The 21255-nt window shown below is 40.5% G+C and overlaps 1 protein-coding gene across 1 annotated transcript in view; it reads right to left on the bottom strand.

Moving 5' to 3' along the window:
• The window catches only part of TOMM70 (translocase of outer mitochondrial membrane 70), a 25242-nt gene extending 4038 nt beyond the window's left edge, over positions 1-21204 (bottom strand). The window contains exons 1-11 of the mRNA XM_066571998.1: positions 20953-21204; positions 12776-12949; positions 11558-11684; positions 8962-9071; positions 7506-7654; positions 6122-6329; positions 4731-4865; positions 3454-3561; positions 2175-2291; positions 1230-1327; positions 581-703 (exon numbers count right to left, since the gene is read on the bottom strand). Of these exons, the coding sequence (XP_066428095.1) occupies positions 581-703; positions 1230-1327; positions 2175-2291; positions 3454-3561; positions 4731-4865; positions 6122-6329; positions 7506-7654; positions 8962-9071; positions 11558-11684; positions 12776-12949; positions 20953-21201 (1598 nt within the window). The 5' untranslated portion in view covers positions 21202-21204. The remainder of the gene's footprint in view (positions 1-580; positions 704-1229; positions 1328-2174; positions 2292-3453; positions 3562-4730; positions 4866-6121; positions 6330-7505; positions 7655-8961; positions 9072-11557; positions 11685-12775; positions 12950-20952) is intronic.
• Positions 21205-21255: the final 51 nt, after the last annotated feature.

Consider the following 21255-nt stretch of genomic DNA (forward strand, 5'->3'; position numbering starts at 1 on the left):
AGAAGCACATTATTTAAATAGGAAATGCTTGCAAAATTTCTCATGGCAATAGTATAATTGTCTGTCTTTAGAGGAGTAGACATATTAAAAAGAGACTCTGTACTGTGCTGTCAGCTACACCCCAAACCTTTGCACAGTTGCAATACAATGTTACAGAGCAGGGCATTCCTCTTTTCCCCAAGAACTGTGAACTGGAGTCCTGTTGGCTGCAGGAAAAAACAGCACAGGATCCTCAGTACAGACAGTCCAATGTCCAAGGACAACATCAGATACACACAAGGCAGGTAATGATTAAGGAAGTCACTTTAAGTGCAGAAGGGATGTATTTAAACATACACAGACTCCTCTGCATGTTGTCTATTAAGTATGAAATTGGTGAAAAGAAGTTGTCAGATTTATGCCATGGAGAATGCATATCCTTTACCTAAGAGTTACAGAACAGAAATCAGGACTTTGGGTAAGAGCTGGCCTTACAGGACACCAGGGAGAAGATCTCAAGACAGGATCCATGAGGAAATTTTAAAAACTACTGTAACTTCAGAAGTAACTAAGAACTCTTAACACTGCAATTCAGCATTACCTTTGCACTTCAATCGTTCCCATGGTCTCATATGCAAAATCACATTTGTTATCAATTTCAATGGCCTTGCTTATGAGTTCTAATCCTTTGTCTAAATCTTGCTTCCACTGGAGCTGAAGTAAACTACAGAAGAGAGAAAATTTCAAATTGGCTTCACATACTCCTTCCAAAACCCTCATCATGGTAAACAAAACCATCCCAAATGTATAATGTATTTAATTTCTAATGCAAGTACACAGTAACTTAATAACTTCACAACTTTTAAAAACACCTATGTGAAAGTCACTTTCAATAAGCCACTTTACTGCTTTAATGACTCTAAAGAAAGGCAGATTTTTCCCAAGAGGACTTGGTACTTGTTGTTTTATGAAAGAAAAAACTTCAACACAAAGCTGAAACTAACAGGGCTAAAGGAAAAGTCACATATACTTCAAGCAGATACTCAATTAGCAATGAACACTGATGAAACTTTCCTGAAACTTATTTGCAACTTAGTCAAGACAAAATATAGAAATACATTTAAGAGCACAAAGATGCTTTCAAGTTATTCTTCCTGGCTAAATTTCTAAACATAAACATTCAATTCAGGGTGGTTAATCTAAATATGCCAACTGCTCTTGAGGACAAGGACTGCAAATTCAATACATACCCTTTATGAACATATGTAGTGGCATTGTCTGGCTCAAGGTCAATGCATTTATCATACATTTCATCAGCCTTGCCAAACTGCTGTTGATCAGTTAGTGCCTGAATCAAAAGAGAAACCTGTTTGTCAATAAGCAACCAAAGCATGCACTCTGCACTCAGCTAATTCTAATTAAAACTGTATTGACAGCATGAGATTGGATGTTCATTTATGGCAGAGCAGGCCAGGCACATCAGTTACCAGAGTTAAGTTTCAAAATTGAGGCTTTTTGGAAAGCTTCTGTGCTTTAAGTGCACAAATTACTGACCACACTGCCACCTGTAATGGGAAATCCACAAGCAACATGCTGTGTGCTGTAAATAAAAACCATTCTAAAAGTCTGTACCTGCAAGCTTCAACTCTTCCTTTTTCAGATATAATTCTTTCAGAAGGAAATGCATATACATCGCCAACCTACTTAAAATCAGAATGTCTCATGCTTCCTACTAAAACTGGCAGTATGTTCTTAGAGAAGAAATTACAGTCTCTGTTACAAGTGTACTCCCAACAGCTGTTCTAAACCACTACATGCCAATGGCAGCAGAACAAAAATGTCACCCTAGTTCCACACATCTGACTCCCAAATTACCCAGAGAATCCCTGACATTCATCAGCTGAGATGCCACACACATGCAGGGAGGAGGGAAGCATGCAGGAATAACCTCTGTGTGCTCACAACCACCCTCAACTCTCATTACTTACACCCTGCTCCACCAGTTCCAGTTCCCCCTGTACCTCCTCTGCCCCAGAACACCCATAACCATAAATGCAAGTAGCTAACTGCAGGCAGCATATCTTATCTCAGGACTTAGCATCAAAAATCTTCATCTGTTATTTGAAGAAATGTTATATCCAAGATAAAAAGTACAAGAGAATGCAGCATTTTCTTTAAGAGAGAGAAAAACATACCTGAGCATAGAGTGCATAGCCCTCAGCACACCTGGGAAAATTTTTTATGACATCTTCAAAGCCTTTCATGGCTGCTTGCACAGTCAAAGCATTACTTCCTGTATAAGCTTGGCGATACTATTCCAAGGAAAAAAAAATGAAAATAATTAAGCCATCACCAGACTGAAAAAAGGCTGATCAGGCCTCTGCCCACCTCCCCAAGAGCTGCCTGCATCATAATAATTCAGTTATTTTACATAAACTGAGCAAATTGGGATTGTACAGCCTGGAGAAGAGAAGGCTTTAGGGTGGTCTAATTGTGGTCTTCACATATCTGAAAGGAGCCATGAGAAAGATGGAGAAGGATTTTTTACAAGAGTATTGTAAAAAATGTAATCCATTCCCCCTTGTCCTGTTTACATGTTGTTGTAAAAAATTATTTTTTACAAGAACATGTAAACAGGACAAGGGGGAATGGATTCAAATTGAAAGACAGCAGGTTTAGATTTGATATTAGGAAAAAATTCTTGTAAAGGTGGTAAGACACTGGAACAGTACCCAGAGAAATTGTGGATGCCTCAACCATGGCAGTGTTCAAGGTCAGGTTGGATGGGGCTCTGAGCAACCTGGCCTAGTGGGAGGTGTCCCTGTTCATGATGGGGAAGTTGGAATGAGATGATTTCTGAGATCCCTTCCAATCCAGGCCATTGTTTGATTTTCTGCTAAGCTCCAGAAGGTGACATGCCTGTACATCCTACCAAATCTGGTTTTGGGAACCTGTCCAAGTGTCTGGACTTGGAGAGGAAAACAGATGAAAGAAGGAAGTCATAAGGCCTGATAATTGTGATTGCTTCCCTCTATTTCAAATGCTTAGAAATTCCAAACTTGGCATTCCTCCTTGTTCACACCATGCAAAGCTGCCCTGACAAGATTCTTGCACACTGAGTCATTGTACTAGCATGAAATAGTTTGTTTCCAATTTCTTGATGATAACCATTTTCCACAATAGTAAAGCTTTATTAAAATCAGTTTTATTTGCTCCAATTAGAATCAAGATTTTAGTTCCTCTCACAGAACAGAAAAAAATGTTCTTCTGTTTGAATGAGTGTTTCAAAAGAAAAGCAGCAAATCCATACTCCAAGTGAAGAAATTGTTGCATTATTCCTTTACCTTATTATTAAAAGACAGAGATGTATGTTGCCCTACTTTCCTGTTAAATTTGAATAAACCAGAGAAACAGAGTGTTTTAGAGAGCTCTTTAAAGCAAAAGCACCCAGACCAAGCCCAGCACGTTACCTACCAGAGCGAAACACTTCTGTGCTTGCGCCAAGGCAGAATTGGGTCGCAATCGGATACATTCATCAAAGTCTTCCACAGCCTCCTCAATTTGGTCAAGCAGGATTTTCAGCTAGCCAGAATGAAAGAAAATCCTATTTCTCTATTTCATCTGTGCTTCAGACACTTACATGATAATTCAATTAGCATCAGTTACTCATATCATCTCCAGCTCAGTTGCAGAACTGTCTAGAAACCTACAAAACCCATTACTAAAAATCACTGTTATAATTGTATTATCAAAGCCACCAGTGAAACTTTGGCTACCTACACAAGCAGGGAATGACCCTGTGTAGGGATGGAGAATCCTTTCATTTTAGACTGTTGTCATCATCATGTCAGCATTATGACCAGTCTCCAAAATTATACTATATTTTCTCAAGTTGTTTTGCTTCTCTGTAGCCAGTATCTGTGGACTATTTGGACATTGAAACATTTCAGCTTTTCCAGCTTCTATTTCAACCTTTTTTGTTGAGTTGGAGTTTCTTTGCTTTTGGTTTTGTTTTGACATTCTTTTCCTCCACAGGAGCAGAGTTCACTTCATCATTCTCTTACTTTACTGTGAAGCTACTTTAAAACACAAATTTTCAATCTGCAGAACACTTTCATTCCTTTCAGTCAACACACAGTACCATCTTAATTTCTGAGCACTAAAGAGATCTAACAAATTCATGGAGAAAAACCCTTGATTTCAAGGGTTCCTTACAAATAGGACTTAGTCTATCTGCATATGCTAGTGTTCCTTTTTTACTTCCAGCACCATTCATCTTACAGGTCTGTGGCAGCCCAGGCTTGTCTAGGGCTAGAAATTAGTCAAGGACCCAGCAGTGTCACAAAGCAGAGCGGGATGAGCTGAAGAGATCCAAGTCCAGGGCCAGGGCTGCAGGTGCTATCAGGGCCAGGTTACCTCTGCTGTAACAAAGCTTCCTGCTGTGCAGATGCTGCTCTGCCATCCAGGCCCCTTCAGAGAACAGCTTTTATCTGCTGTAAATGGACACAAGCCCCCACACTTGTAAGTCTCAGTTCATACTACAGAGGGCTTTCCTATAGCTATAGAAAATTAATTGCTTCTGCCTGACCTGAACCTCCAAAACAGACTGTGTGTTTATCCCACAAAGTTCCCAATCAGGAGTTCATATTTTTCTGCCACAAACAGTATAAAGTGTCTCCAATGATACCGTTTTTCCTTTTAGCATAACTGAAATAGCCAAGTGTTGGGAGCAAATCTCGAGTGTTTCTTACTTGTCCTCGATGGTGGTAAACATCAGCATTCTGAGGATCAATGTCAGCAGCCATGTTGAAGTCCTGGGTGGACAGCACAGGCTGCTGCTGCTGCATGTACATGCTGCCCCGTTTGATCAGAGCGTTGGCTCGCAGCTGCAAAACACGGCCAGGGAAACATCAGCCACCCCAATGCTCCTCCACATTGCAGCCTTCAGTACAATCACGAGACATAAACTTCAAGGAATTTAGAGATTTTAGAGGAGCTAATATTTTAGTTAGAGATAAGCTTTATTTGAGTTAATTAAAATAAATGGGTAGGCCTTGATGAAGTTAAGAGTTAGCAGTTAACTAATAATTGATTGCTTGTCAACACAATGTTTGGTTAGCTGGGTTTATAATGAAGAATACAGAGACTGATAAATAGCTTTTAGGAACATAAGGCAATTGTAGGCCTCCTCTGTTCTGAAACTAATTGAAGATGGGAATGGGAATTCTACCAAGGGTTCATTTGTCATATTTGCATTGCAAAGGTAGGAAGGTCTGAATGAGGAAGGCTTCATTTACTTCCTCATTTTGGGACCCCTCCCCATGAAAGAGACCACCGACTCATTTTGAGGAACAAACTACACATGCTTAATAGCTTTTGAACTAATTACCATACAGAGTGGGGAATGGGATGTACCAAAGTTATGAATATGCATTTGTATTTTGGGTATTCAACACTTGTATAGATAAAAGGACTCTGTAGTCACCTGTAAATTGCAGTGTGTATTTGGGACCTATCTCACACTTTCTAAACTTTAAACTGTTAGAGAGTCTTTGTCAGTCACAATTGGATATTGGTACTAGATCAATATCCATATTTTTAATAAATCAATCACAGTAAGTAAATTTTTTGTTTGACTAGTTTCTCCCACTGATGGGTTTCAATTATTCTAAGCAGGAATAAGTTTCATATTGACCCTAAATAAATGAACTCCCTTAATTAAGTTTAAAAATGTCAGCCTATGCTTCCTTCTCCAAGGATTTCCAAGTCCCCCCCAAAATCCTTCTTGATTCCCTATGTTTACAAATACATCAATGTTTTTTGAACTAGCTGAACATGCAAGTGCAATTAAGGTTTTTCACTTATCCAGAGTGGATAAGCCTCCAATTCATTCAGCTTCCCTTGTTCTTTAGTTTGTAGTATTTATCACCTTTAGTTTGCACTACTCAGTACAGCTGTCTCAAAATCAACAAGCCCTTGAGAAAAACAGTTTGTCAGTAACAAAACAGTAAATAAACCAGAATAATCCCATTAATACATTAATATATCTGAAAATTTGGACAAACAACTTCTTGAAGTACATTGCAGGTTTATCATCTAACTTCTCAATCCCAACTACAGTCCAGCTGTGACAGATTCTTACCTTCACATTTGCATCTTCCATGCTGATGACCTGATCTAGGTCTGGTTTGGCAGCACTTGCATTGCCAATAAGTAAGTAGAAAGTAGCTCGCAGAAGCAAAGCTTCTGCCATGTATCTTCCCTTTGCTTCAATTTCTTTTGTGCTTTCACTGATAATTTTGTCATAGTTCTCTTCTTCCATATATTGTTTTGCTCTCAAATAGCCAGAGCTGTAAACGATGTAAGAACAGTTATATATATACATGCATTCACTGAACACTGCAATTTCCATTCAGATGTTTCATCAAAGCATTACAAATACTAACTTGTGCTATACTTTTACAACACCAGCATAGTCCCATTGGAACATCCATTCTTGGATGGAGCCATCTTAGATGGAAAACAATATCCACAAAAACTGGCCTAATTACATTGGAAATAAATTAAAAATTAATAATAAATTATTATAAATAAATAAATAAATAAATAAATAAATAAGTAAATAAACAAATAAAATAAATTAAAATATTTTGAATGTAAGCTTCATTTGTTCCTTGAGGTTTTTTTCACATGAAGAACAGCAATAATCTCTGGTTTAAACAAGAGGGTGGAATTCATGGACAGGAAAGTGAAACGTTAAACCTAGCAATGTGCAGCTTGTATGTGGAAGAAATTATTTAATAGCAAAAAATTACAGCACTGCCTTGTTCTCAGCTGTATCCTGGATTCAGTGAATCTGCCTGTAGATCATGACATTCTCTCTTACTTAAAAAAACCAATCATAATGCTGTTTGCAATGGTTTCCAAACTGACAGCATTGCAATCTTCCAAAAATAATCTGGAAAGCAGCATAGTAAATTAAAGAACCATTTATGTGGTGCTCAGGCTCCACTAAACAAAACACAAAACCAACCTATAAAATCAAGTTTTTCTATACCAGAACAAACTTTTTGTTTATGGGCAATTTGATTCCAGAAAGTTAAAACACCATTTCAGCCTCAGTTGCTGTAAATGCATGTTTTCATTCAAAATACCCCTTTTCCTTGCTCATCTTCTCCCTGCCAGTCCAAAGGCTAACTTGCTCTCTTCCTTGGAAATGATCTTTCAGTATAAAATATTCCTTGCCCCAAGAGCATCATTGAGCCTTCTCCTAAGATTTACTGTGACACTGTAGTAAATATTCAGCATATTTTCCCAGTCTCGTTGTCCATCTGCTTAGTGCAATTTTGGAACTAGCCAGTCAGCTTTCACTAAGGTTTCACTTGCAATACTGATATTATTTATGTCAGAGGAATCTCCATGCCAAGTACTACACAAACAGCAGCACATTACACTGAGCAGAACATCCAAATCACTGAAAACTTAATTCCAGTACCAAACAATTCTCAACAGTACTGTACACTCACTTTTCTTTTACTTCAGAAGCCTCTCCCTCCTTGTCCTTATCTTCATCTGATTTCTCACCCTTAAGCAAAGGTTGGGAAATGATATCATCTGTGAAAGAACTGAAGTAGGATTTAATGAACTGTGGGGAGGGCATCAGAGGCTCCCGATTCTGAAACAGAGAAAGGAAATTCCAAGTCATTAGGTGGTGGGATCAGATGGGAAGGATGGAAATGGATAGCAAACATGATTATTTAAAAAAAACTGATGGAAGAAACAATGTATGACTTTCACTCTCTCATCTGATAGCCTGATGTTTTGGATTTGCTATTTTGATGTTTAGGGATCTTTTAAGCTTCAGATCACAATGCAATACCCATCATCAGTGAAAACAAAGGGATGATATTTGAGGGGAAGGGAGATTGTATCTTTCCACATACGTGGCTAGAAATAAGGACTCTTAGGATATCATAAGACATGTACTAAAGCATTGGGTGTGCACATAAACTGGGAGAAAAATGCAAGCTGGTGATTTAAGCATGACCCTAAATTCAATCAGATTCTGAATGGCAGCTTCCTCTTTTTCTCCAGCTTGTCCAAGAGAAGCTGCTGTCATTATTACAATGGAGACTAATGAGGCAATACCCTAGTTCTGTGTGGAACTTGGCCCAGATACTACATATTTTACCTAAAGTCCCAGAAGTAACACTTCTCAGGTAATCAGTCCTTCCTACAGCCAAAAAAACCTTCTTGTTTAAAAGAAACTGCACACAAGAATTACAATGCAGTCTCTCCTGCAGGAAAACACTGAGTGCACTCTTCTGAAGCACACCTATTTATGTCCACCACACTCATAACACTATTTGCTGTTACCTCCACACTACACATTTATGTGAATTTCTACAGGAAAGAAATTCAGCATCTCAAAACCAACACAGGATTTCAGTACTTCAACCACCATCAAAACACAAACAAGAATGCTTTAATAACAACCAAGAACATGTTAATATCTGTCCCAACCTTTTTGTAAACCTACAGTCACTTAAAATAACTGATCCTGGCTACCCCTCTGCTTCCACAGTTCTCTCTTCTGCAGTTTCCAAACACTCATGCATAGATGTTTGTCTGTTCCAACACACCCGGCTTCCATGAAGTTGCAAGCTCAGAAATGCCCTATGTAGGGCAGCACACCAACTTAGGGTGTCTCCTGAATGTCATAACAATTCCATTTTTAAAGGGAAACAACTGCTAGAAGCAGATCTCTCTTCCCTGCTGAGGTTCCAAAAACTTTGGAGAGGTCCCACAGGAAAATACCACTGGTACAATGGCAGCTTTGTAGGAACCAGTTTGTGTTGCTTCTTACGCTTGAGCAGATGGAGACAGTGACTTGTTTACAGCGACTGACAGAGTGCCAACAACCGACTTTTCAACAACTGGTCAGGTGAAATAACAATTACTCAGCAGTATCACAAGTCCTACCTTGTACTTCTCTTTGGCTTTTTCTTTTCCAAGGAGTTTAAGAACTTTATCAGCTAATAACATACTTTGCTGGTTTTGGAAGGCTTCTAAAATGCAGACTGCAGTGACATCTAGGAAACAACGTACAAAAGTGAGATTAAAGGAATTCTGATAGTCACTGAAGTACACTACAAAATGTGCCACTGAGTACAATGAGGCATTGCCAAAATAATGCATGTCCTGTTCTCAGGCCAAAGCCTCTGTTTCCAGTTTGCTGTATTTACTGTATTCTTCAAGACACAAATTTGTATCCAAAGTGATCTTCCTGGGATAAAAGGATTTCATGACAGTGAATGAAAAGAAATTAGATTTATTTTTCTGTTCATGTTTTTATCTAGAGACAAACACACTTAAATCAACAGTGAAAATATATACCTCTATCAGGGGCTTTCACCACTTTGAAACTTTGAGGAGAGTAATTATGTTCATATGATGTTTGCATTAAAAGTGCTAACACAGCTTTTCTTCTGGGACTGGTCTTTATTTTCTACTTCTAAAATTCACATTCAGTCCCATCACATCTCACTTACTTGTCAGTTTAAGAAATCTGCCTAAATTCTATCTCAAATTTTTCTGCTCACCTCTGTGACTTTGGAAGGGAGCAAGGAGAAATACCTTGCTGGTCTATTTGAAGTGCCAGCCCCTGTCACATGGCTCTCATTCACACAGAGAAACCTCTGCAAATGTTAACCCACTGCTGCCCGAGTGAAACTTCCCAGTGAGAAATGCACTCTTACCACTCATAGTTTCTCTGGACTTAATGCAATGCTACCATGGGTTTTCCCTGTTTTGTTTTCATTTAAACATTAGTGAAGATGACCAGAACCTGGACTTGAAATTCCAGCAGGGTGCTGTCTGAATATGCTCAAAAAATAAATGTCTTGCCCTGGAGTTTTAGAGTATCTCTCTAATTCTGCTGCCAGAGAGACTATTAAGCCATCACTTATACAGAAACTCCCTGCACCTGTGGCATGGTCCTGAAGCACATCAGAGTCCCTGGGAAAGTATGGTACCCCAGGAAGAATGTGTTCTACAAACCCAGCAGACATGCTCTGCCCAAAGACTGCTGCACTCCAGACTTGGCTGCAGCAGCAGCAGCATCTTCCCAAATAATACTGCCAGGGATCACTGGAGGAGTTTTCAGCTGGTAGTGGCTGGGGTTTTGAGGTTTGTTTGGTTTTGCTTCCCTCCACAACATGGGCATACCCTACTTCCTGGGGTTTTGCTGGCCATATGTGATTGGCAGGCAAAAGCAGGGTTATAGAAAAACCGTGTTGTTAAAAAAAAAAGCAAGAAAACTTCAGATCTGAAAAAACTGCAAGCAAAAAATCGAATAGAAATGAAGGCTGAAAATAATTGTAACTAGCATTACTGCTATTAACAGTAAAAAGAAGTTATATTTAAAACTGTCCTACTGTCACAGGGACACTTCATCTTCCTTGGGGCTTTTACCACCTGGCAGCTGCATAAGGTTTAGGTTTTATTACAGTACCCTGGAAGTGCAGCTGATACACAGTGGTTGCAAAGGAATGCACTAAATGGACCAAGTTGTCCTTTTCTAGTTACTACTGTCTTAAAAGGGCATAAAGGCATTCTGCCAGCAGATAAACAGATCAAATTTTCACATATAATTTACCTTCTAATTTGGCAGACCTAATTCTTGTCTGTTACACATAATGAAACTAATTTAACAGTTAGATTTCCCAGCCAAAGCACAGCCTTATTATCTGTCCTTCTTTGATAATGAGCACAGCTGAAAATTTCATTTGTCTTTTAACCTAACATCAGCAGGAATGATTTCACTTGATGAAATTTATATGGGTAATTTCAAGCAGTGTACTGTAGCTCAAAAGTGCCATGAGACAACACATCTGACCTGTAGTTCTTAATTTCCATGGCTTCTCAGGGATATCTTCCTGACAGTTCAAAATGTGTTCTGTTTACAAATAGCAATGGAAGGTTTGACACAGTAATTTCTCCTGAATACAAAGTATTAAAAAAAAAAAAATCAATCTGTTCTGGTTTTCATAAACAATGCACCAGAAAAAAGTGTTACTGAAGCTGTTTTTCCTCTAATACCAGTCCAATGCATTTAAATTACTGGAATACTTTTATTTCAGACCATGCATCTCTACCTGCAAAACCCCACATTTCTGTAGTAGTATTATTTCTCTAAAACAAACAAAGAAGAAAGTCTCTTTACTGCATGGAAATAGAACAACTGGTTGTCACTCATGTTAGATTAATTCTATCCTAAAATGAAGGAGTTTCATGGAAAAATAATACCTTGAGTTGCTACAGTGACATCAATTTCTCAGCAGTCATTTCAGATGTGAGCAGATGAGAGTTTGAGAAATGTGAAAAGGTTTCTTCTGACAAGAGAAGAATATGTATTTGCAGAAGCTATGAATGGTTTTCAATACATAATTATTACATTACTGCATTACCATAGCTACAGAAGTGAAAACAAAACATTTCCAAAAGTTGCTATCTCCAAAGCTCTCCAAAGCAGCAGAACTAATTCCACTTTTAAGTACACACAGCATGAGCCACTCACCTTCTAAACATTCCTTCTTATTGTCTAGCTTCTCATGGGCCTTTGCACGTCTGAAGAGAGCTTTGACATATTTAGGGTTGAGCTCAACAGCCTTTGTACAATCTTGTGCCACTTCTGTCCATTTTTGCTGTGGGCAGGAAAAGAGCACAGTGAGAGGGGCCCCCCTCAGTTCCCTGTGCTGGCTCCCCCAGCTCCGGGCTCATGCACACCCAGCAGTGGCTGCGGCTCCAGGGCTCTGCTCCTCCCTGCCAGTCCCACAGGGAGAAACTGCCTGGGCACAAAAACTGCCTACTCCTGCACCAGAAATGGAATTCCTACCAAATACCACACCAGACAGTCTACAAACCCCAAGAGAGAACATAATGAGTTGATGCAAAGATGCTTGCAGGAGGTAACATTGGGACTGAAAGACCACTGTAAAACAACTAGAAGAAAAAAGATGGAAATATAATGGAAGCAAATAAGTTTACCAAAGTGCTGAAACTTTATTTTTTAATGTTATTTCAATTCATCAAAACAGGCTTTTCTAATACAGGAATCATATACATTTGGGATTCATTATGACATGAATTTGTGCTAGACAAGAACTAAATCTAATGCCAGATTCATGTAAGCACAGTCTCTCACCTGATACTTCAGACTGTGCTAGGCCAACTTTTCCACTCCTTGATACAGCTCACCAACTCGACCTCATAAGCAAATCCATCATACCATAATAAGCAACACTGGCTGACTTCTAAAATAACACCCAGTATACTCAGCTGTCGAGTAAACATTACTTCCCCATGTGCAAAATTTAGGTCTTGGCCTTTACTAGGATTTCAATGATTTTTTGTTTACATTTTGAAGTAGCATCCTTCCAAAATATCTGGCCTTTCACAGTTAATCACTCAAGTAGAGAGACATAAAATAAACTTATATACAAGAAAATTCTTCCAGAGAATAAGAAATTAAAACTTTGTCTTGGAAGAACAAGATGCATAAGAATTACATAAGATCTACTGAGTGTGGTCAACAGAAAATAATTTTATTTACATGTAGAAAAGTATGATAAGCTGAAAAAAGCTGCAACAGCATCTTTTGTGAAAAGAAAACATCATCTGTTGTAAATGCAGCAGATGTTATCACTTGGGACCTTTCAGTGGATGAAAGTGACAAAATACAAAATTGATAATGCTACTTCTTACAATAAACACATAATTATCTTTAATTTCTTACCAGTTGTTCATAGGCAGCAGCTCTGTTTTGATAGAAGGTAGAAAGATCAAGGTTTTTCTCAGGAGGACACAGGCTGATAGCCTCAGTATAACACTGAATAGCTAACTCATATTTTCCTGCTTTAAAGTATTTGTTTCCTTTGTTCTTGGCTGCTTGGGCTCTACCAAGAGGACTCTGAAAAAGAAAGTGAGAGGTCAGTTCAAATTAAAAAGGCATCAGAGCACACAAGCTATGCACTTTAGGTCTCATCTTCAAAGATATAAAAATGGACCTGACTTGTAAACTCTAGCCCAGACTTCTGAAAAATCTCACTGATTTCAGTTCCTGGAAACACAGAAGAATTTTCTTTTGCAAGTGTATCAGATAGGAAATAACCTTTTCACAAAATTCACTACAATGGTAATAAACAATGGAGTGATTTCTGTTTGGAAAGCTGAACAGATTGTAATCTTTTACATGGCTGCTGATCAGAAGAACCAATGAGGTAAGTTGTTTCTCCAAGGCTAAATGTGCAAAGACAACAAAGACCTCAAAGCAATTCAAACAGAAGAGCCTCCTTCTGAAATACATACAGCCCTAGGACCAGAGGTGATCATCAGACTATGAATTAAATATGGAAAACACTTTGTGGAAAGACCTACTGAGCAAGACAATAAAACCTGTAAGGAAAATGAAGCTGCTTTGCCTTTCATGCACTAGGCAAATCAACTTTACAGCTGACTCCTCTACAGCTTCACACACCCTGCTTCATGTAATGACAAGGGTTGGACCATCACCATCTCAGCAGGGGATGGGAAAACTTCCTGACTGGCCTGAGACTCTGCTAAATGCATCTTTATGTTCTGCACCACATACTGATGATCTGTATTTCTGCAGAAACTAACATTGCTACCTACCTGAAACCCCTGGATTTACAAACCAGTTATCAAATCTTGTGGTTTCTAAAATGTTCTATCAAAGAGCATTCAAGAAATAAGAACTGCAAAAGATTCTCACATTGATCTTCTGGATTTCTGCTCTTCTGTCACAGCCTCACTTCATGGACAACATTTTGGGGCAGTTCTGCCAGACCAAAATGAACAGAAGTAAGGGCACACATGCCATTCCACCAACCTTTCTGGGGAGGGAAAGACTGGGGGCAGAAGTGCCTTTAATAATAGCTGCAGGATTCACTACATATCCCCTGCACTTGAGATCATTGAGGATTTGTTGGGAATTGTCCCTGCTGCTCTTTGACCATACCTCTGATTCCTCTACCCACTTATCCACTGCCAGGGCCAAACTGAACAGACACAGACAACCAGACAGCTATAACACAAATTTGAAAGCAACTTTGCATTTCATTAGCCCATTCCCCTTAATGTCTGCTCATTTCATTCCAACCTGATCATTTTTGCATTGAAGTGATTTACTTTAAAACTGAAAACCTGAGGGGAAGCTGGGACTTGCTCTATACCCTGTCTTTTAAGGCCTGGATCCCTATCCTGGCAGGAGAGAATCAGATAATGGGTGCTAGCCTTAGTTCCTACATAAAAGTAGGCATCCAAATAGAACTAAAGTATCCTAGAAGCATTCTCCTGAGGGGAGACTTACAAGTGAAACCATATAAGGGAGAGAATTTCTTAAATATCCCTACTGCCAGCAAAGCTTTTCTCTCAAGTCATTAATCACTGCATCAATCTGCACCATCTTTATTGTTCACAGAACAAGGCAATCTGCAAGGTCTTCAGATTTTTCTATTGTAAAGCTTCAAATTTAATTTGATAAAAGATTATTAACTTCACCCCATACACTGCGTGCTACTCTATGCCAAAATTAGAGGGCAACTATTTTTACTGAGAGACAAGTAACTGTGTATCTGGTAAATTGTTTCTTTAAAACTTAACTGAAGTCTCAAAAGGTTAAATTTATATTGAGTAGGTCCTAAATTTATCTCCAAATACAACAATGCTTTTAACAAAGGGAAGGGTTATGCATGTGCTGCAAAGCTAAATGCATGCAAGTCAGCTTGATTTTTTCCTTGTGCATGTCTAGAGCAAACCACATTAAAGATGCCCTTGTGTGAAAATCTTACAAAATTCAGTGCCATTCCTATTAACTTGGGTTGAAAAGGAAAAACACATGATATGGGCCATGTTGTAACATTCATACATGTGTTCCCAGTGTGAAAATGATTTAAGACTGCAGAGATGAAGCCTAACTGCAGCTAGGTTACTACTACTAACCTACTACTAGGTTACTATCGAGCCTTCCCACAAGCCTACAAGTGCACACAACAGTGATCAAAAACTTCAGAGACTACAGACACGATGCCCAAGTTATTAAAATCAGTAACTCTGTTATGAGAGTGAACTTTTAGGAACCATTGCAAGATCACAGACCACACACCCAATCATACAGAAAGGAATCATGGAACATTTGCTGACTCCTTGGTTACCCCCTGCTGTACCCATGGCATGAGGCAGGAAATGTGGGGGTAAGGACTCAAAACTTGGCACACAACAAATTCAATAAAGTCAGCAGCATCGCCCAAGGCAAGGAAGAAATCAACTTGTTTGTTTATGCTGTCTTAAACCAGACTGCTTGCTCTGAGATGTTTTATTTCTGCACCCTTACTCAAACTACTCTGCTGTAGCCCTCAGTATGCACCCAAAACACCACCAAATCCAAAGTATGTTTTTGTTTGATTTGGTGGGGTTTTTTTGCTGTTGATGGTTTAGAGGTTTTCTGGTAGCTGTTTATTTTTTTAAAAAAAAGATACTAAAGAACTCACATCACATTATATGCTGCAATACCTTTTCATGACAGCACAAATAAGAAAATGAAAATTAATTCCTCACATAACATCAGTTTCTGAAGGTTTGTCAAGCCTTAAGTTTAACCCTAACAAAAATTTTAAGCATATTTTTAAAAATTCCTTCTCAATTGCTACATTGGACATACACAAGATAGTACTTAAGAAACTGATTATGCAAAGGAACTTCATGCACAAGTAATCAGAAACCTCATTCTTCCGTTTTCTTGCCAAAATAATAATTCTAGACATTATTTTCCAATTTCAGCGCTTCTCCCCACCTGACAGAGAGCCTGACCTGAACCATGCTGTGTGGCACTCTGGACACTTTTTATCCCCAAGGTGAAGGTCCATATAGAGCAAGAAAAACTCTCCAGTTTGTCATCTTCTGGTCAAAGAATCTGTGCAACAAACCAGCTTAATAAAATGAATGTAAGTTCATAACAGAGCAACAAAACAAATAACTCAGAAGTTATTTGCAGCTACACAAAAATAACATCTCAGCTATACAAAAAATAACATCTCAGTACTTGGGACTGCTTTCAGCAACTGTTGATTAACAAGTTTTACAACAGAGCTTAAGCCAAAGGACACTTGTGAAATTGAGTTATCAGTTATCCAGGTACCTGAACAAGCAGATTGATAACTGACTAAAGAATAGACAACAACACTGGCAAAATTTTCAGAACTTCTAATTTAACCTCAGCAAATGCGCTTTTCTCACAAAATGTTCAGAAACTGCATGCAAACAGCAACTTTACAGCAACACACTGCCAGCTGCAAGAATAATAATGCTTAGTAACTCCCTGCAATGGCAGTATTGTTAAACTAGCTGTTCAGAACCTTATATATTTGAGGGAGACTGTTATTCAAAGCAGAAGAAGAAATTTCCTGCCAGCCAATGATGTCAGATATTCACAACAGAAGCATGAGCAGAGAGTTTCAGCATTTTTCTCTTGGTTGAAAAGGATTTGCATGAGCCCTTATCTGATGACACAGAGGGCGACTACTGTTTCAGCCATCTTAATTCAACCTGCAAAAAAAGAAAGCCTTGGTCTAGGCCTCTTTTTTGTTCTTTGCAAGTGAGAGAAACCTCTTAATGAGATGAGGTACCAGGAAAAAATTCCTGTTCTTTTCTGAATTCCTATCTTTCTACTACTTTTTTTTTTACTAAGGTTCATCTCAAATCTTTTTTCAGACAAAGGCATTAACTGAATATAAATGGTTTAAAAATGTCTTTAGCCCTAAAGCCACTATGAGAAAAAGCATGTTTACATGATCTTTAGAAGTAAATTCAAAGCACAAGCAAGGATGTATTACACTCAGAAAAAACGTAACGAAGTTTACAGGACAAATTCACTGTGTTTTTAGTCACCTTCCTGTTAAATGAATTTGCCATCCACACCTTCCATAAATAAACCAAGAGTCTAACAGTTTTACTGCTATTGTACACACATTCAGGAGTTTTCTACACCTGTCCACTATAGCTAGCACAAAATAGAAGACTGACAGTGAGATTTACTAAGCAACAGGTGCACAGTACAATAGAAATGACTTTTTAGTTACTTTGCTTAGATCAATTTAGAGTAAGTACCAGCATGAGTGTATCTAGACTAAGGGGTTCAATTTGTTCATATGCTGATCTAATGTCACAGCAGCGAGAGAGGCAGCATTCAGCAATTGCTACTAAAACAGACACTGGAAAGAAGCCGCGCTGGCTGGCTGCTGATGCCGGTATGTGGCACCACAAAGGCCGAGGAGTTTGTCACGTTCACCCACACTGCACTCAAGGACAGTGCCCAGCTCACAGCAAAGTGTGCAGAGACAGGGAACTGCTAGGACCCCAATGGCTTTCACTGCAATAGCCAAGGCCACCCAGCTGACCTCCTCTCACTCCAAACACAGGGTTACCCTGTCAGCTTGCTGAAGGAGTTAAGGGGTCAGATCTGGACTACCACAGAGCTGCAAAAGGAATTGATTCCAACTTCAGGGGAAAAACATACTGAAGCAACCAACACATTACCTCACTGACTAACCACTGCTCCCTCCTCTAAGACAAGGAGTGAACCTGCTAAGAATTTATCATGGAATAAGTTAAAAAAAAAAAGAATCAATTGGGTGCAAACTAAAGCAATATATGCAAAGCATTCTGTATTTTAATTATGCAATACTCCCTACAAACCAGGAGAGCATGTGAAAAACAACTGCTACTGAGTGACTAAAACACATTCCATCCAAATTACAAGAAACAATGACAAGTGTCATGAACAGATGCAATTTGGCTCTACGACCTTTGAGCCATCCATAGATGCAGTTTTATGATCATCACTTAACTGGCCCAATAATACCAGTTTACTGTACTGTTAAGGAGCTGTGCTTACAGGAGAAGGACTCTCAAAAGTAGTTCAGCTTTTCCCAATATAGCACCTGTGCTAAGGGCTTCTGCCAACACAGTGTCAGTCATAGATCACACACTTGGCCAGTGCATCGATGTCAGGAGAATCCTCTGGTGCAGACACAGCCTGGGAAAAAAATGCGAGGCCTGTGCAGCAGGTAAAAGAAAAGCTTGAGCTGCATGCAAAATAGTAACAAGTCAGAATAAAGAATAGGGAAGGTATGGCACCTTATTTATTTTTAAAGAATAAAGAAAAAAAATTCAAGGTCATGTCTTCAGAAACAGTGACCAGAACATCAAATGGATACAGGGGCTGATTTAATGAAAAGCACAAAACAGTGTGAGTCCTAAGTTACATTTATGAGTAAAAGAATAGTTAGCTGACACAGCTGTTGTAGCAGATTCATTATTGACCTATGTGTTTTCCAAAAGATTTTCCTCTTGTATTTCAACTGTGAAATGAGTTACTGGCTGTTATTCACTGTGCAGACTTGTACGTGAAATCCAGCTGAGTTTCAAAAAATACCTCATTACATTAGAGAGGCAGATTAATACAATACAGGCAGTTTTACAAGTGAAGCATCTGTAGTGGTTGTATTTTCAATAATGGGTCTTACCACTAATATCCATAACTAATAAAATACGAGAGGAAACATGAAATCTACATGGCATCATTGCTTTGGATATGAGTAACAGGAAGACAATCCTCCACACCCACATAAAGTAGTCCTGGGAACTTGCAGCCACATTTATTTTCCTGATGCAGCCATATTTTGACCAGCTAGATGATTATCTCATGTAATCAGTCGAATCGAACAACTTCTGCAGCCTTCCTAAGCAACATATCTCATTTCTTTACAGTGTAAGCAATGACACTCTTCAAGAAACTTTCCATCAGGTCATACCACACAACTTTATCCTTAAATGCACAGAGCCTTCTAGTAATTCAAATTGTGGAGCAACACACAATATTTTAAATCAAATGCTATATAAGTGTTTTAAATGTTTTAAGTGCTTCCTTCCTACAACTACAGAATGACTACAAACTCCTGGATATTGCTGGAATTTAGAAACACAACCAAGAAAACCAGAGTGAAGGCACTAACAGGGAAGTCACTGCAGAAAGACAAAGGTCAGGAGCAGCCTGCAGACCTGCAGAGCTCACACACAGCAAGCACACTCCCGTAAGTACACCAGATGCTGCTTGCAGCCACGAGCCAAAGCTACCACAGTAAACAGTCTGAATTTGTCCTCTGTACACAACTTCTTCAGTACTGTTTGGTGCCCAGGAAGGAACAAATCACTGCACTGAAGTAACTGCCTCAAGGTCCAGCAAAGGATTCACAGCTTAGTGTGCTTTTGGGAATGCCTGAGAGCAGCTATGATTCACTAGCTGGGGAAGTTGCCACCTTCCTCACCACTCCCATGTGTGCCTGCCACTGCCCGCCCAAGCGCGTCCGTCTGCACCACTCAAACTGTGGAGGTTAGAACGGACTTTTCCCTGTCTCCAAGAGGTGATTCTTCTTCTCTCCTCATCATTTCACATGGGAAGCTTTAACAGCCAGACAGTTCAAAGCATTTTGGGTGATGCACAAGAACGGGAGAAGAAGATGCAGTGTGGGATACTCTTATCAAAGGCCATCAGTTTGTCAAATCCATTACCTTAAACATGCTGTCAACTGCAACCTCACCTCAGTAATGCTGCATGACTGGCAAGGCACATCTGGGACTGCAGATGGGCAGAAAGTGCATCCTCACAGATATACAAGAGAACCATAGATCTGATCTGGACACTGATTTTACATGTTGTCCTTGAGTTTTTGCACAGATCATTTTATCTGAAAGTTCTCAGAAGGGTAATTTACAACAGGATAGATGTATGCTTTGAGAGCATGCCTACTTAGGCAAATTCTACACTTCGAAGTCTCTGCTGCATAAACTGTGTGGCTTCTATATTTTCATGGAACATACTATTCCATTTTAAAACAATCTTGATTGTATTCTCTTTCCACATCGCTGTATCCAGCATCTCACACACAACAGATCGCAGATTTCCTTTCCAAAACACTATTCCTGGAGGAAACTTATTCATAGCTACTCTAGATCTCAGAGGCAGAGGTATGTTCCCCTCTCAGAAGCAAAGATCCATGCTCAGCCAACTGATGAGAAGATGCATTTGGCAACGCCTGATCTTGGAACAAACTACTCCTGATCCCTGTGTGGCAAGGGCAGAACTGCAACCACCAGCCAGAATGCCTGGCTAGGAGCTCAGTGGGTCACACAGGCTGACCACAGAAAGACATGGAAATCTGGGGGGACAAACTGGATTTAAGGGACTGGAGCATCTCTCATAGAAGCAAAACCTAAAGGAGAATGGCCTGGTTAGCGTTGAGAAGAGATGGGGGAGGGGACCTCATCATTATCTATCAGGATCTGGAGGAAATGTGTCAGGAAGATGGGTCTGGGCTCTGCTCGGTGGTGCCAAGCAATGGGACAAGAAGCAATGGGCAGAAACTGATGCACAGAAGTTCCACGTGAACATAGGGAAGAATTTCTTTACCGTGCAGTGACTGAGCACTGGAACAGGTTGCTCAGAGGGAGCGTGGAGTCTCGCTCACTGGAGTTATTCCAGACCATCCGAACACAATTCTGTGCAATGTGCTGGGATAACCCTGCTCGACCCCGGAGTTTGGACCAATGACCCACCGTGGGCCCTTCCGACCCAGCCTGTGATTCTGTGACCTGCCGGGCGTGTCACGCAGAGCACGAGCAGGATGTCACCCGAGCTCCATCCCATCACACGCTGCTCCTCGCTGGGGACCGGCACCCTGACAGCCGCTTTCCGGACGGGCCCAGGGCCTGTCGGGCCCTGCCCGCGGCACATCGCAGCCCGGCCATCCCGGCGCTGCCCCGGGACCCCGGCCCCGGCTCCCCGCGCGGCGAGCCCGGCCGCTGCCGCCGCTACGGGCGGCGCCGCTCCCCGCTCACCATCTCCTCGTGTCCGGGCCCGTCGGGCTGCCCGGAGCCGCTTTCACCGCCGGGCCCGGGGCTCGCTCGCCCCTCGGGGGTCTTCCTCTCGCTAGCGCCCTTTCCGCGCCGCGCCGCCCGCCGCCCCCACAGATAGATCGCGCCGGCTCCCAGCAGGATGGGCGTGCCAAGCACCAGCGCCAGCTGCCATCGGGACAGCCCGGCGGTGCCGCCGCCGCCCGGCACCTCCACGGGCTTCGAGGCGGCCATGACGCCCGGGAGGAGGAGGAGGAGGAGAGGGAGGGTCAGCGGACACGCGGGGCG

This window comes from Molothrus aeneus, chromosome 2 (assembly GCF_037042795.1).
Source record: "Molothrus aeneus isolate 106 chromosome 2, BPBGC_Maene_1.0, whole genome shotgun sequence".
NCBI lineage: Eukaryota > Metazoa > Chordata > Aves > Passeriformes > Icteridae > Molothrus > Molothrus aeneus.